This window comes from Lonchura striata, chromosome Z, assembly GCF_050655825.1.
Source record: "Lonchura striata isolate lonStrDom1 chromosome Z, ASM5065582v1, whole genome shotgun sequence".
In the NCBI taxonomy this organism is placed as follows: Eukaryota; Metazoa; Chordata; class Aves; order Passeriformes; family Estrildidae; genus Lonchura; species Lonchura striata.
The window spans coordinates 84,023,784-84,038,066 of NC_140740.1; the positions used below are offsets into that span (position 1 = coordinate 84,023,784).

At 38.7% G+C, this 14,283-nt stretch overlaps 1 protein-coding gene across 13 annotated transcripts in view; it reads left to right on the plus strand.

Annotated features, from left to right (window-relative positions):
- PCGF3 (polycomb group ring finger 3) overlaps nucleotides 1-7,561 on the plus strand; it is a 54,504-nt gene extending 46,943 nt beyond the window's left edge. For all 13 annotated transcript variants that reach the window (XM_077790024.2, XM_085567271.1, XM_077790023.2 and 10 more), the window contains 2 exons: nucleotides 869-949; nucleotides 2,325-7,561. In XM_077790024.2, coding sequence (XP_077646150.1) covers nucleotides 869-949; nucleotides 2,325-2,372 — 129 coding nt within the window. In that variant the 3' untranslated portion in view covers nucleotides 2,373-7,561. The remainder of the gene's footprint in view (nucleotides 1-868; nucleotides 950-2,324) is intronic.
- The last annotated feature ends 6,722 nt before the right edge of the window (nucleotides 7,562-14,283 follow it).

Genomic DNA, 14,283 nt, shown 5'->3' on the forward strand with positions numbered 1-14,283 from the left:
TAGTTTCTATTGAACTTTTCTGGAGTACTGTTTATTTCTTTGTTAACCCTTTCTGCCTTCTTAAAAAGTGTAATTGTTGTACCAGTACCAAGTAACATAGAAGGAGAATTTGAACTTGTGGTTACTTGGTTGCTTGATACAGACTATTCCAGGTTTGAGTTACTGCCATGTAAGTAGACTGCATACACATTCAGGCCTTTCTGAGCTATGGAGTAAAGCATAGTAACACAAGCCAACTTGGTGGAACTTGCTGTTTTCATACACGTTCCCTGGTTTTATCATGTTCAGATATTGTAGTTGAGCTGATTAGTAGTGATATGATCCTCCTTTTATGTTGAGGTCTTCCCTGTTTCTAATATAAAGATTCTTTAAAGTGGAGATAGAAAACAAAAAATACTTGTTGAGTATCTGTAAAACCCCTGTAAATATAGCATATAAGTATATGGCAGACAGTGTTTTTTAATAAAAGTCTGTCCTTGTAACAATGCTATCTGACTGGTGTTAGCTAAAAAAAAATTCATAGTATGCTATATAACAGCTCTCTTTGACATTTCTGTCCCCTTGTTCATGTATTCAACCTTATCAAAAGATTGTAAAGATTTCAGCAAAGGACCTTAGTACTACTTGTGAAGATAAACATTAAATCCATATCATACTATATTTCTTAGGCAGGCATTGACATGGTCTTTCAGTTCTGTATGTTGAGAACAGATATTATCTTCATTCCTGGTATGATTTTTTGTCTGCAGGCCAACTTCAGGATTACCAGTTCAGTATCTTCAAAGAAAAAAGTCTTGTCAAATGTGTAGTATTATGTGAAATATGCTGTTTGGTCCCAGTGAATTAACTGTCACCTTTATTTTGTCAGCTGGACATATTATGCAATGAAGAGATTCTTGGCAAGGACCATACGCTCAAGTTTGTAGTTGTTACTAGATGGAGATTTAAGGTATGACACAGTGATTCAATGTAAATCATGAAGTGGACAAATAAAATTCTTACAAAATAGCAATAATTTGGAACTATACTGCAGTGTACATTTATAGAAGGTACTTTTAGTAATATTTACTACAATATCCTTGGGCACCAAGTATTTATTTCTTTCTAGTAAATTAGGGAAAGGAGAATTAAGTATTTGTTGCAAGAAAACACTGCATTAGCTGTCAAATTGTTATCAAGTCTGTCAGAGGAAGTAGAAGCTACAAAATGTATTAATTTTAACCCTTTCAGGCAGTAAGAATGAGCAGCAGAACTGAACACTTAGGAGGGAAGTCAACGCTGTACAGAATCAGTATATGTATACCTGGAGTTATTGGAACTAGAAGTTTGTATTTGTAATGCAAAAGCAACATATTCTAAGCATACAGTGTACACTGAGGTGAAATCGCTCAGTGGCTTTGGATGCATATCTAGAAGAGGTCCATGTGGGAGTAAAGTATTTTTCTATTTTGGAATTACAAAATAATTGGCATGTGTAAGAGTCACAGGGTAAAGTCAATGTATGTTAAAAATGCAGAGATGTCACATGTGAAATCCTGCTGGAATCTGTTTCATATGGTGTTTCTGAATGACCTGGAAATGGATCTGAGTAGTTCATTACCAGTGCAGTGACATCATTGTCATTAATTAAGTTAATGACAGATTGATGATAAAGTATTAGATTAAGTCTTTACAGTTCTGAGTGACAGACACCTGAAGTTAAATGTAGGTGTAGATAAAATGCAAACGTTAGGGTTTTGTGGTGTCACAGAGAGCATCAAACTGATGTGCATCTGTACAGTCTACTCTTCACCTGTGAGAGATCTGTGTAATTGTGAGTCATGTGGAAAGCAGAATTGTAAACTGCCTTCCTAAGTGAAAGAGGTGGTGGATGTAAAATGGAACTGAGGCAAGGAAGGTCCAGAACAAACAAGCTGAAGTAATTGTTTTTATGAGACACAGAAGTCCATGGTGCAGGCTCTTGTGGTTGTTGAAGTTTGTCTATTTGTAAAAAAAATCAACAGATGCTTTCACAGAAGAGGAATAAGTGAGAGCTATTAAATGTGAAGTACTACATACTTCAATGTTGCTTTCTAGACATCCCTTACTTAGGGAGTTTTCAAAGATAGACAGATCTGCTCCTGAGATAAAGGGGAAAGGGTTCTTTATCACTTGTTTGAGTCCCACAGATGAAGTTGTACCTTTAATTTGTCTTGGTGATTTTTTTTACTGATCAGATAGTGCTCTTGCCTTTAATTGAAGCTTTAGTTTATGACACAGCTTTTCCTGCTGAACAGATTAGTTCTGGATTTGTTTCTTAACTTACTGGTATTTCTGTCTTGCAGAAAGCACCTCTACTGCTACATTATAGACCCAAAATGGACTTGCTGTAAGGGAACTTTACTGTCCTTCTGGACAGAGCTTTTTGCAGAGACTATCATCTGGCACCTTCTTAGTGCATCACTAATCACATGACACAAACCAGCTGAATAATTTTGGAAGACTGGAGGGCTTTCATAGTGGGCTGTCCTGAATATTTCTTCTAGGGATGTGTTACCTAGACTTCTGGGCAGACAATATTTATACTTTTTTTGTACGGAAGAAAGAAGTTTCAACTCAGCAAGACACTACCAGCATTAAGTTTACAGATACTGAAAACACTTCACAGTTCCATGTAGCTCAGCCTGATTTGTCTCTTACAGTTACACACAGAAAAAAAAGTTTGAGTGTTGTGGGGTGATATAAATGTGTTGCTTTTGAGACCAAGTTGCATTTAGTTACTTCTTGCATTCTAAATCTTTAAAAACTATATTTTTGCAAAGTGTTATTGTCTTATATAGTATGCCTGATTGCATTGGCTTTATTGAAGTTATTCTGTAGAGCATTGAACATACCTGATAATACAGTGACTGGTGATAATTTATTATGCTGCATTGAAAACTTAAGAAAATCTGGGAAACTGGTAAATTTGTCATTTTTGCCCAGTTATTGCTCTCCTCACCTTGTGTTTTAATAAAGTTTTGATACTTCTGTGTACATGTTAATTTGGTAAGACAAATAGAAATAATTTCAGTTGATTTTAATGTGCTGTGATATATATTTTGCTATGGTATGAATTGCACCACGTAATGACAAATACTCACAAGTGCTAGATTTGTGAATTTCTTAAAAAATAAACATTTCTTATGTATTTGTGGCTTGCAGAAATCAGTTTTTAATTTAGAGAGAATTTGCTATCACTAGCTATTGAAACGGTGGCTCTTGGACAACTTTGGGAGTATTGCAGATTTTTCATTTCACTGATTAAAACTTTCAGGCAGCTTTAAATTTCTTTGGCTGTTTTCTTATGAAACCATAGCACTTTCCTTAATGCAATTCGTAGCTTACATGGGGTGGGGAGGAAGGGAGAGTCAAGACAAGATTATTTTAGCACCTTTTGGCCTTAACTAGTAATTTTGCTTGCGTCAGCCCTAATGGATGCAAGGTAATACACATTAATATATGTTTGGGTACATACATCTATATACACATGTAACTATGTATGTTATAGAAAGCACCCTCAATGGCACTTAGCAGGGCTCACTGCACTTTTTTGTAAGACTTTTGGAAACAATTGACTTTTAAAAAAATGTAGTTGAAAGTGATTTCTGCAAGCTATATCCACCATGTATCATCCATAGTACAATTGTAAGAACATTTGTCTGGCGCAGGTGTGAAGTCACTGAAAACAGTGTATGCCCTATTATTGCCAGCTGGAAATAGATAACCTTATTTTTGGGAGAGTTTTCCTGTCAGCTGAAAATGCTAGTTGCTATTCATATTATTAAACCCTATTATTTTTTGATAAATTGTCTTAGGATAAGAAGCCCTGCTTCCTCTTGCTGTGCTCCTTTGCTTCTTCTGCTAGAAAGTGATACTTGGTAACCAGAAGCTGATTCTGCAAGAGATTTATCTAAGCATTTTAAATATTCTTCCCTCTTGAGTTTTCAAAGCGCTACATTTCTCAGCACATTTCCCTTAATTTTATCTCTGGAGTCTTCAGTTCTCCTTTCTCAGCTCTGCTGCTGCTTGTGCTTACTTTTGACAACAGGGCTCCTTTTTGATTACAGTCACAGATGTGAGTAGGAAGAAAATGAAAAAAAAAAAAAATGTAAGCAGAGAATGAAAGGGAGCCTCCTAAATTGCAGAGATGGAAAGGAGAGCCACACAAAGGCTAGAACATGCTGCTGTCCTTGTGGGTGAAAGTCTAAGATAACTGCATTTGAATGTTTAGGTTACGCAGAACTCCACATCTGGGTATTTGTGTGCATGTCTGTGATTCATGGAATCAAATCTGGCTCTGATTCTGTCTTGCTGTTTCTGTATTTTCAGCTCTTTTTTCTGTCTTTAGCATTACTTGATCTGGCAGAAAAGAACAAACAAGATCACGTGTCTACCATGTTTAAAACTTTCCATGAAAGCAGTCAATGCAGGTGGTATAGATGTGTACACAAGCTGACATACTGGGCCTCTCTGGAGCTGTTTCTTACGTGATTGTTGCTGTTCTAGTGTAAATAAGAGACTGGCTTTGCCACTGAGGCCCTGAGAATGTGGACAGGACTGTAAGGGTCCCAGCGCTGTGCACCCAGAGTATACACGCCGTGGCTGTACCTGATGTAGACATTAAACTAAAGCTGCCAGACAGCATTCTGATTAACCACCTTAATCAGAATATATATATATATACATACACACACAAACAAAAATATATATACATATACACATATAAATGAGATCTGTCTACCTCAAGTGTGTGTACTGCAGAAAACTTTTGTATGACTAGATATTGACGCAGTGCTGTTAAAGTACATCGGGATTTAATTTCTTCCTTGTGTACTTGAGCAACTGAGAAATTAATTACAAACACAAATTCAGAAGCCTTTCAAATCTATCTCTTGCTGGAACAACTTACAATACAAAACATATAAGTTTATAACCATCTTTAGGATCACTTGAATTTGTTATGGTGCTATCAGTATATAGAAAACTCTGCCAGTATTAATACCTATAGCTGGGGTTTTGCTTGTAATTGTGTGTAACTGCTTTTGCAATGTGTTTAATCTGATAAAACCGCACCAGTAAAAAAAAAAAAAAAACAGAAAAAAAAATAAAACCAAACAACAAAAAACCCCCAAACCAACAAAAAACCCCAAAGTTACTCAGTTGTTTTTCTAAATCACATGTGATAACATCTTCACTACAAAAATTGCCTTCAGGAGTGGTGTGACTGTGTCTGTACCATATGTTAGTCTCACTAAAAGACTACAGTGTAGAGCAAGGTCTTCTTTGGGTCAGAGCCTTGTTTAATTTCTGTGACACTTAAGAGACAATTTATATAAAGATTATATTGGGTAAAGTAACCCTGATACTGTTGAAAATTGGACAGAAATTTGGACTTGGCCATAGATATTTCTTAGTCCTGATGAGGTCATGGTAGTTGATTTTGGCTTTTGTGAAGATGCCATTACTGTGAAGTAGTTTTTACAATTACTGACGCTGGTAAATAGTTGCAGTAAGGAAGTATCTTGTTGCATTATCCTCAGCAGCAGTGAGACTGATGAATCACCTGGGCTTAGAGTCTCATTAAGTATACTTTCATTAAAAATAAAGAATTCAGATAGAATATATAATATTGAATTTAAATAAGATTTGGGGGTTTAAATTTTAACTTTATAAAATTATTTATTCTATTTTAAGCCTTCTGTCTTATTTTACCATCCAAGTATTTTTGGTTTTAGTGGTCCAGCTTTATTTACGGGCATATAAATTGAAATTGTAAGATGTTTTTATGAGCTTCTTCCTTTTACATTGAGTTTGAGTAGCTTTCATTTGTATGTTTTTGTTTTGTATGGATAAAGAGCATTACTTATGCTTTTGTGCAATAGGTTGGAAACATGCATTAATTAGGCTTACGTTTAAATTGTAAATGTAGCATCTACTTACCATTACTTTTAAAAGGAATGTAGATGGCTTTTCTCATTTGGGGGTGGGCATGTGTGTTTTATGCTTTGTTCCATTTTTTATTTTATGAGTGAAATGGGGGATTTAAAAATTTCTGTAAGTACAAGAACTATCTGTCAGCAATATTTTAAAATAAACGATCTTGCAAGAAACCTTAATGTGAATTGTGGAAGCAATCAACAAGACTTACAGCCTATCTGAAAATGTTTTGTGCCATTGTTAGGTCTGGTATATTTGTGTACCATCACACCTGGGAATATTTTTTCTACTGGTTGTGCAATAGTATACACAACACTGTCACTCAGGAGATATGGGACCGTAAAAAATATCAGACTACAGCGAAGATGGTGCTATTTTTTCCAATAGGCTATGAGCCTTTGAAAGCTTATCTGGCTCTTATTGTCTTTATAACAACACAGTCCTAGGGGATTTACAGATTTTTTTTTTTTTCTACTAGATGATAAATATAACTTGCTATTTTACAGCATTCTGCATATTACATTGAGATAAATATAATAGGAAAAAGCCAACCGTCTGTACATCAGTGAGATGAAACTTAGGTACACATTCTGTACAGAAGGCTTTACTGAACAGAAAAATCAAGTTTCTACTTTTCCTCAGGTAATCACTTCGGTTTGGATGTTTTACTGAAAACATTAATGCCTAAAGTTGGTAACAGAACTTGTTCCACCCACAAGTCTCCTTACATAAGATACAATTAGATGTTACTTGGGTCTTGAGATCTATTTTTGAAGAAAAAGCTGCAGAGAACACTAAAGAACATGGAACAATGCTTCAATCTCTGCTGTCATCAACACTTGCAGTCGGGACAAAAATTACCTAGGAACTTGAGTCTTGTGGCAAGTCAACAGCTAATGTTTTACCTGTTTGTTTGTATACAAATTAAAGGTATGACTCTACTATTTGTTCCAAATTTTATCCTACTCAGAATATTTTGGAGGTCTTTTGAAACCACAATGACCTGTCCATGTCCTGGTGGTAGGGTAGGAACTAAATGTCCAATTCTATGAACATTTACATTGGTAACTTTGCTAATAACCTGGATGGTTCCACAGAAACCAGTGGGATCATTCATTCAAACAGAGGTATGGCTTAAGGAAGAACTCCTGAGTTTTGAGTACTGATATTCAACTATTTTTTTATTCTGTTATTTCTGTTTGAAATGGAAGGTATTGGTTTGATAGGTTCTTTAATTCAAGTGACTTATCTGAACAAAAGGAAAGTTTGTTCTTTCCTTCTGCAAACAGGATCATTTTGTAGTTAAGGGACAATTAGCCAGTGCAACCACTAAGCCTTTTATCCTCATACGTGGCATAATAAAGATTCTCGAACTGTCAGAGTGTAAAACCATATTTTTGGCTTAGCTTCATTCAAAAGTTTACAATTTTTTATGCTTTGTGTTGCTGTGTAATTTCTGTACTACTGGTGGCTAGTTTTGTCTGAATAAGCCTTTTGGGGATTAATGCTTAATGTTTTGATTTTATGATAGTGAAGCTTGTATCCAGTGTTTTGCCAATGAATATTATATGCTTGTTAATAAAAGCAGAGAAACTAACTGAAATGCTGTGTGGCTGAAAGTTTTTGTCCCATTCTCTCCTGGGAACATGAAGAGGTGGTAGTCATCGTATCACTGAATAAATGCAGTGTGACTGAGACAGAGGTGGTGTCACATTGCATTGTCATAAAATCTGCCTTTTACTTAAAACAGAAGGATGGCTGAAAGTACTACTCCACTGTAATGTCTGTGGCAAGTGTGTGTCAAATAACTGCTATACAGGAAATAAAATGGCTTCAGTCGCCAAGAGGGAAAACAGCATTATCCTGGTGTCTTTATGTACCTGGATAAAAAGGTACTTACCTGACTTGTTCCTTTCAACCTTATCCTTACAACCTTATCTGGTTGAGATATTAACAATGCAAAACAGTAGTTGAATTTCTTGCAGCCTCTGCATTACATTCAGTAATGCAGATGTTTAGCTTGTAAACTGCTCTACATGCTGAGAGGACATTACCTTTATTTATACACTTGGCTTGTCAGGAACTGCCAGCAACTCGGGGCTGCTTTGGAGTCAGTTTTATCCATACATGCATTTCTTATTTGCACTGATATTACCCATGTATAATTGTCCTTTATTGTATGGAAATTGTGAGGAAATAAGGATTTTGCCACTTACTAGCTTCATTTAAATGTCACTATGAGAGACAAACTGCAGAAAAGTCCCTTTGCCTGTGTATAGTCACTAAAAATTGAATGAAAATTAGCACTAATTCAGGAAGTGTTATATTTTGCAAGTCCTCCATGCCTTTATTATACGTGGTTTTAATGCTTACCTGAACTTTGTACTACTGGTTGCTTCCATCGATCTGTGAAGTAACCAGTGCTGGGCCTGGCTCCCTCCCTTTCCTGAACATGGTGTTATTCTGATAAATAAAGACTAAAAACTTCTATTTGACTGAAATTCCCAAGCATCACAAAAAGAAATTTTGCTAACAGTTGTGTTTGCTAGCCCTGAAAGCATAAAACTGCCCTGCAGCCAGTAGGAGCTAACTGCGTTTTTTAACCCAGACAAAATACAATATGACAAAGTTTTTACTGGTATTTCTTACTTTATATGTAACTGATATTTTCTTATTTTGCTGATGACTATTCTGCTATTAAAAAATCATTACTTTGAGTGTACTACTTATTTTTGTGCAATAACTTCTTCCTTGGGATTAGAGCAGTCAGCTAAGAAATCCATATCATTTGAATATGTGCATTTAAGATAGATAAATTCAGCTGTTGAAACCCAGGTAGGCATAGTCACTCAGGATTCAATTGGTCATAAGTCAAGTTAGGCTTAATCCAGTGCTACATATGAATAGAGGTACACTGCAGTGCAAATCCCTGTGTACCTCCAAAACAAGTCCCTGCGCATCTTTAATTTCCAACACCATCCTCATTTAGTTTGTTATATTCTTGATTTTTTTAGGCTTCCTTTTAATTAGTTTTTCTTCAAGGAAGTCAAGCAATGATCTGGCATTAGTGGTGAAAAATGCTTACAAGCATAGTCTGAGAGATTCAGCTGCTAAAAGGAAGATGTGGTCCACATCTATATAAATATTTCTAGTCTTTCACATGGCAATACACTTGCACTTGTCAGTATGTAGAGGTGTTTTACTGAAGGGCTTGAATTGGACATGTCTGTGCTTTGTGTATTTTGTCTAATGATTGCATGTGGATGTGTCCATGGAAATAAGAACAGAACAAAAATGAAAGCCATTGGCTTCAGTCCGAAGACTGATGGGGTGATTTCCATGAGGAGATGTTGCTGTTAAAGCCTTGTTTGTTGTTTCCTGCCCATGTCTGTAGTTTGCAATTGTTTCTTCACACACCTGAAGAAAGTGAAACTTCATTCTTATTAAATTCATTAAGGCTATTTGTTTGTTTTCTTCTTTGATGCAAAGTTCACTGTCCCTTGCCTGAATCCTTGTTCAAGAGAACACAATGGCTTTGATTCTGAGTGCTCCAAGGCTGCACCATATGACAGCTTCCATTGCTGTTGGGAACAGTACTGACTGCTGATGCAGCAAATAATATCCTTACTTCTGATCTTTTCTACTGGTTCTCAGCGGGGTTCAGCACAGCAGAGCAGAAGTTCTGCTTTGGTGTATTTTGTAATACAATGTATTGTCCAAATGCTTCTGTTTTCCCATTTGAGCAATGCCTTTGTAACTAGCTGCAATGGATTGTATTAGCATTACTTGGATTATTGTTTAAATGCATTTTGCTGTTTACAGAAGTGCCTGGAACTAGTACAGTGTCAGGATGTCAGGTAGAATGTATCCCTTGGGCTGCTCTCACCTCTGGAAAAGAAAGGAATCTTTTCTCTGCTTCGTTTCAGTGTTAGACTGCAACTGCAACATCTGAGACTTGATAATTTCAATGGAAATGCTCAGCTTTGAGGGTCTCTCTAGATTTTATTGCAGCCATTGCAGTGGGCATTGCTTAAAAATTATCAGTGCTGATTTGAAACACAGACATTGGGTTATTTCTGGATCCTCTGCCACTGGCACCTCAACAGATCCTCTGTGTTGTGACTCAAGAGGAAACAAGCTCCTCATTCTGATGACTCGTCCCCTAGAAAACAAGCAGTCTCAACTCTGTACATTCTGATATGACAGGGACTGCTTCACCTTTTCTCTCTTCAAGAGCATTTTGAGATCAGAGTGTCCTTTACACACAAGGTTGGCTACTCAGGCTCACAAGGCCTCGCAAGTAATTTTGCTGTTTTTAATCAGAATGGCTGGAGGCTAAGCAGGTGCAAAGAGTTGCTCACAGGGCTGTGATGGGCACCTGGGGAACCTCACATTGCCTTCAAGAAAGTTCTCAGATCTGAAATAGTAGATGGGTCCCACCTTCAGCATTTTTCTTAGCTGTTTGTCTGATCTCTGAGGGTCCTTCTTAAGAAAGTGTGCTTTCAACTTGCCTTGGGCCTCATCCTCTTGCTTCATTGCCCTTGGTGAGTTGACTACTCATTTCTCCATTTTTCCCTGTTCAGTTACTCTGATCTGTGCCCCATTCGATGTTGCACATGCTGTTGTAAGTGATGCAGGTGGCAGTTCAGCTTCCTGCTTCACATGAGAAGCAGGAGCCACTTCTGTTGGTGCTGTTACAATCCGCTCTCATCATGGAGGAGCAAAGAGAACTCTCAGTGAATAAAGCAGGATGGATTCAAAGGTTCAGTTAATCCCAGAATAAAACCAAAACAAGGTTATACACTGATACAAAAAAAAAATTGATATATTTTATTTAACAGTAAAGAAGCAAATAGAAAGAAAAGTAGAGAAAAGTAAGAAATAGCTAAGTTTACTTTAAAAAGCATAGTATAGCTCACCACCACACTGCTGCTACCTTTTTTTGCCACTGATACCACTTGGGGTGAAGCAGTTTGTGCCTTATTTTTTCTTATTTTCTGCCATTTGGAGTGAATTATCTGCCATCTCCAATCTCGGGAGCAGCTTAGGTGGAAAGCAGCCACCCTTGCTCCGAAACACAGGCTCGAAATCAGGTGCCTGATCCCCACAGCCAAGCCTTGGTCCTCTCACAGTGCTCTCACACAAAAGTCAGGATCAGGGAGATGGGGGATTTCCACAGCTCCACTTGTGGCTTGGATCCAAGGAAGAAGGATCAGAGAGGGCTCTCCTGGAGCTGGCAGCGTCGGCTCCTGGAGGCCTCAGGGTGTCTCACAGTAGGCAGTGGTGGGTGAGGGAAGGCAAAGGTCAGAGATTCTGCCCTTCTCTTTCTTCTCCACACTTTTGCACAGGTTTTTGCCTTCCTTTTTATGGATCTCAATCTGGGCTCACAATCCATCTTGCACATGGTTTTCAGGTGTTCAGAAGAGCTTTTGATAAACAGACGTAATGATGAAGCACTTTTTGTAGTCTTTCTCTTAAAATCAGGTTCTGCAGACACAGATAGTCATGATGTTAAAAATTGCCTACTGTTTTCTGGATTTTGTGCTGGAATTGGAGAGGAGGTTGATTTCATTACTAATCAATCATTATCCATAATTCATGGAAGAGGTAAGAACTGTGTGTAGACTAACACACTAAGTGCCTGGAACATACAAAATGTGATTATTGTGGCTGTGGATCTGAAAGGACAGCTATTGCTACATAATTGATGATAGACTGAATTTAAAGTCAAAGAAAAATATTGAATTCTGCAGGAGATTCTGAAGGTCATCATGAAGGATAAGCTGACTGTGAAACAGTGAAGTTTGTGTTTAGACAACAGAAAAAATATCGGCTTCACAGAGATTACTTGGGATGTCAGAGAAGTCTGTACACTTCTGGGTGCTAAGTAATTGGAAAAAGACACAATGGAAAAGAGAGATGAGATGGGAAATGCCTGTTTCAGTACATGAGGTTGATTTGGTTGCATACCACTTAATGTCTTGTTGCATGTTTGAGGTGCTGGGCTGGCGTCCCTGCACGATTCCTGGTGACCCAGCAGCCCCAGTGCAGAACTGTGCAAGAAGGCCCTTATTGAGTCCTGTGGCTGTGAGAGTCGGGTCCTTGTTCAGAAAGGAGACTCCAAGGTGGAGCTAGGGAGGAAGAAACTGTCCTGGGGTGTCCAGGGTCATTGGATCACTTCTGAGGTGGTCAAACCAGTGGGAGGGGTAAGCCCTGAAGTAGCAAGAGGGGTATCCAAAGACAAGCATGTATCTTCATGGGGAGCCACCAGCTAGCCAGCCTCAGGCAAAAGAAGGCATATTTTTTAGAGAATGGGTATGCCCAACATCAAAGTGACAGCTAGGGTGCAGTCATTAGCTGAGAAGTCAACAGTCCACCTATCATCCATCTGCCCTCTCGCAGATCAGTTTTATCAGAGATTCATGCAGCTATTTTAAACGTTGTATTGATCCAGAGCCAGTGTCACCTAGATCCCACCCATCTGCTGGCAGGCACTCACAGGAGCTTTAGGAGCACATGTCTGCAAGATTTCAACATGAAAGCAGGCACAACTTGGCATTCTAAGACCTCAATGTTTTATACTTTTTTTTTCTTTTTGCATGTTCAAGCTCTTTGCTCATTCCACTTATTTTAGTCTTCTTGGTATTGGAGTCCAGAAATGGCTCTGATTATTTTACAGCTGGATTTTCCTGATTCAGCTGCAGTTTTTCTTTCTTTATCAAAGAACTCTTTAGCTGGTTTTCCCTTACTTCTTTTGTTTCACTTTAAGGCATTTTGTATCACACTGTGGCAGCTCCTTTCCAAGTGCTTTTTTGGTCTGGTTCATTTCAGTTCTTATTAATGGCTGCAGGGCAGTGTTGGTTGGATTGCTCAGCTGACCACTCTTGAAGCAAACAACTGGGTCAAGCCAATGGTGGATCCATTTTCTGAATAGGAGCAGTTAGAGATTTCCTCATAACTAGAAGGTCTAGAGATCTACAGATCTCAGAGCAGTGGATGGGGTAGATGATGGCAGCAGATGATGTGATGCAGTGGGGACAGCTGGCTTTGTCACTGAACACTGGGCTGTTTGCTAACACACCTCTCTTACCATTAGAATTGCAATCCAGGAAGCCTCTTGGTTTTATTCTCCGCTGTTTACAAACCCAACTTCTTGACAACAGACATGAAAGCTGAGTTACATGGGCTTTCCTTGACACTCATGCATGTGCTTTTTGTCCTACTGTGCAATGGGTCTATTTGAAAGCTGTGTTCCTTGCTAGCCATTTGTAGCTTGTTTCAGAGCAGCCAAAGTCATGCATAACATGTGGCAAAAGAATCAGATGCTGAACAGCATGCTGCTTGCAAAAGTGCATTTGTTAAGGAAGAGCAACGTTTTGAGAAAAACAGGCATTTTTGTCTAAAAACCAAAGACAAAACAAAAGCTTGGGGCTGGCACCAATAGCAGAACACGTGGTTGTGTGTGCCTGTGTGTGCTGGGGCCTCTGAACTTCAGCTGAAGTCATTCAGGGAAAGCATTTACTCAGTACAAGGTGGACTGGACTCAGTCCCTGCCTGTCCAAAATCTGGGAACCAAATCCCAGTCTCTCCAGTTGCTGTTGCTTGGGGATACCTGCCTTGGAGGCCACAGCTCCATTCCAGCTCCTGGTACCGACCAGCACATACACATCACTCACCATGCGCCAGACGTGCACACGCAGCTGAGTGCCTCTGTGCAGAAGGGGGTGGAAAGGAGTTCACTGTGCAAGATGAGACAGACACACACCAGCTACAGGGCACAGTAAGGCATAGGTACTGACGAGCTGACTATTTACACAAACCTGGTCCTATTCAATCCCTTTGCAACTCTGTTTTCCTGTGGGTTTTTTCATGCCTCCAATCACCTAAACCTCTCCCTTTTCCTGCCTTTGTTTCCTCCCCTAAACATCCTATAGTAAGTCATGTGCCATCCAGAACTGATTTTCCTCTGCATTTCGTAAAACATCTCACAGCCCTAGGCAGCAAACTCCCTCAGGCACCTGATCTGGAGAGCTGCTCCTGAATCCTCATTCAGGGGTGTGATACCTGAACACTGAAGTTTCTCCTGGGACAGCCCTCAGAGGGTTGGACAAGGCTCCTCAATAGTCATTAATTTTCCTGCCACTGTGTCCCTGTGTCAGAATTAAACAAAGCCTAAAAATAAATCATCCTGGTGCAAAAGTTGCTTGGGTTTTACTGCTGTGTATGTGCAGAGTAGCAGGAGGGGTAGTAGACAAAGAGTTGGTTGCAGATCTTTCTTGCTTCTCTTTTTGTAAAGACTGGATGGGATGACCACTGCTGCAAGCT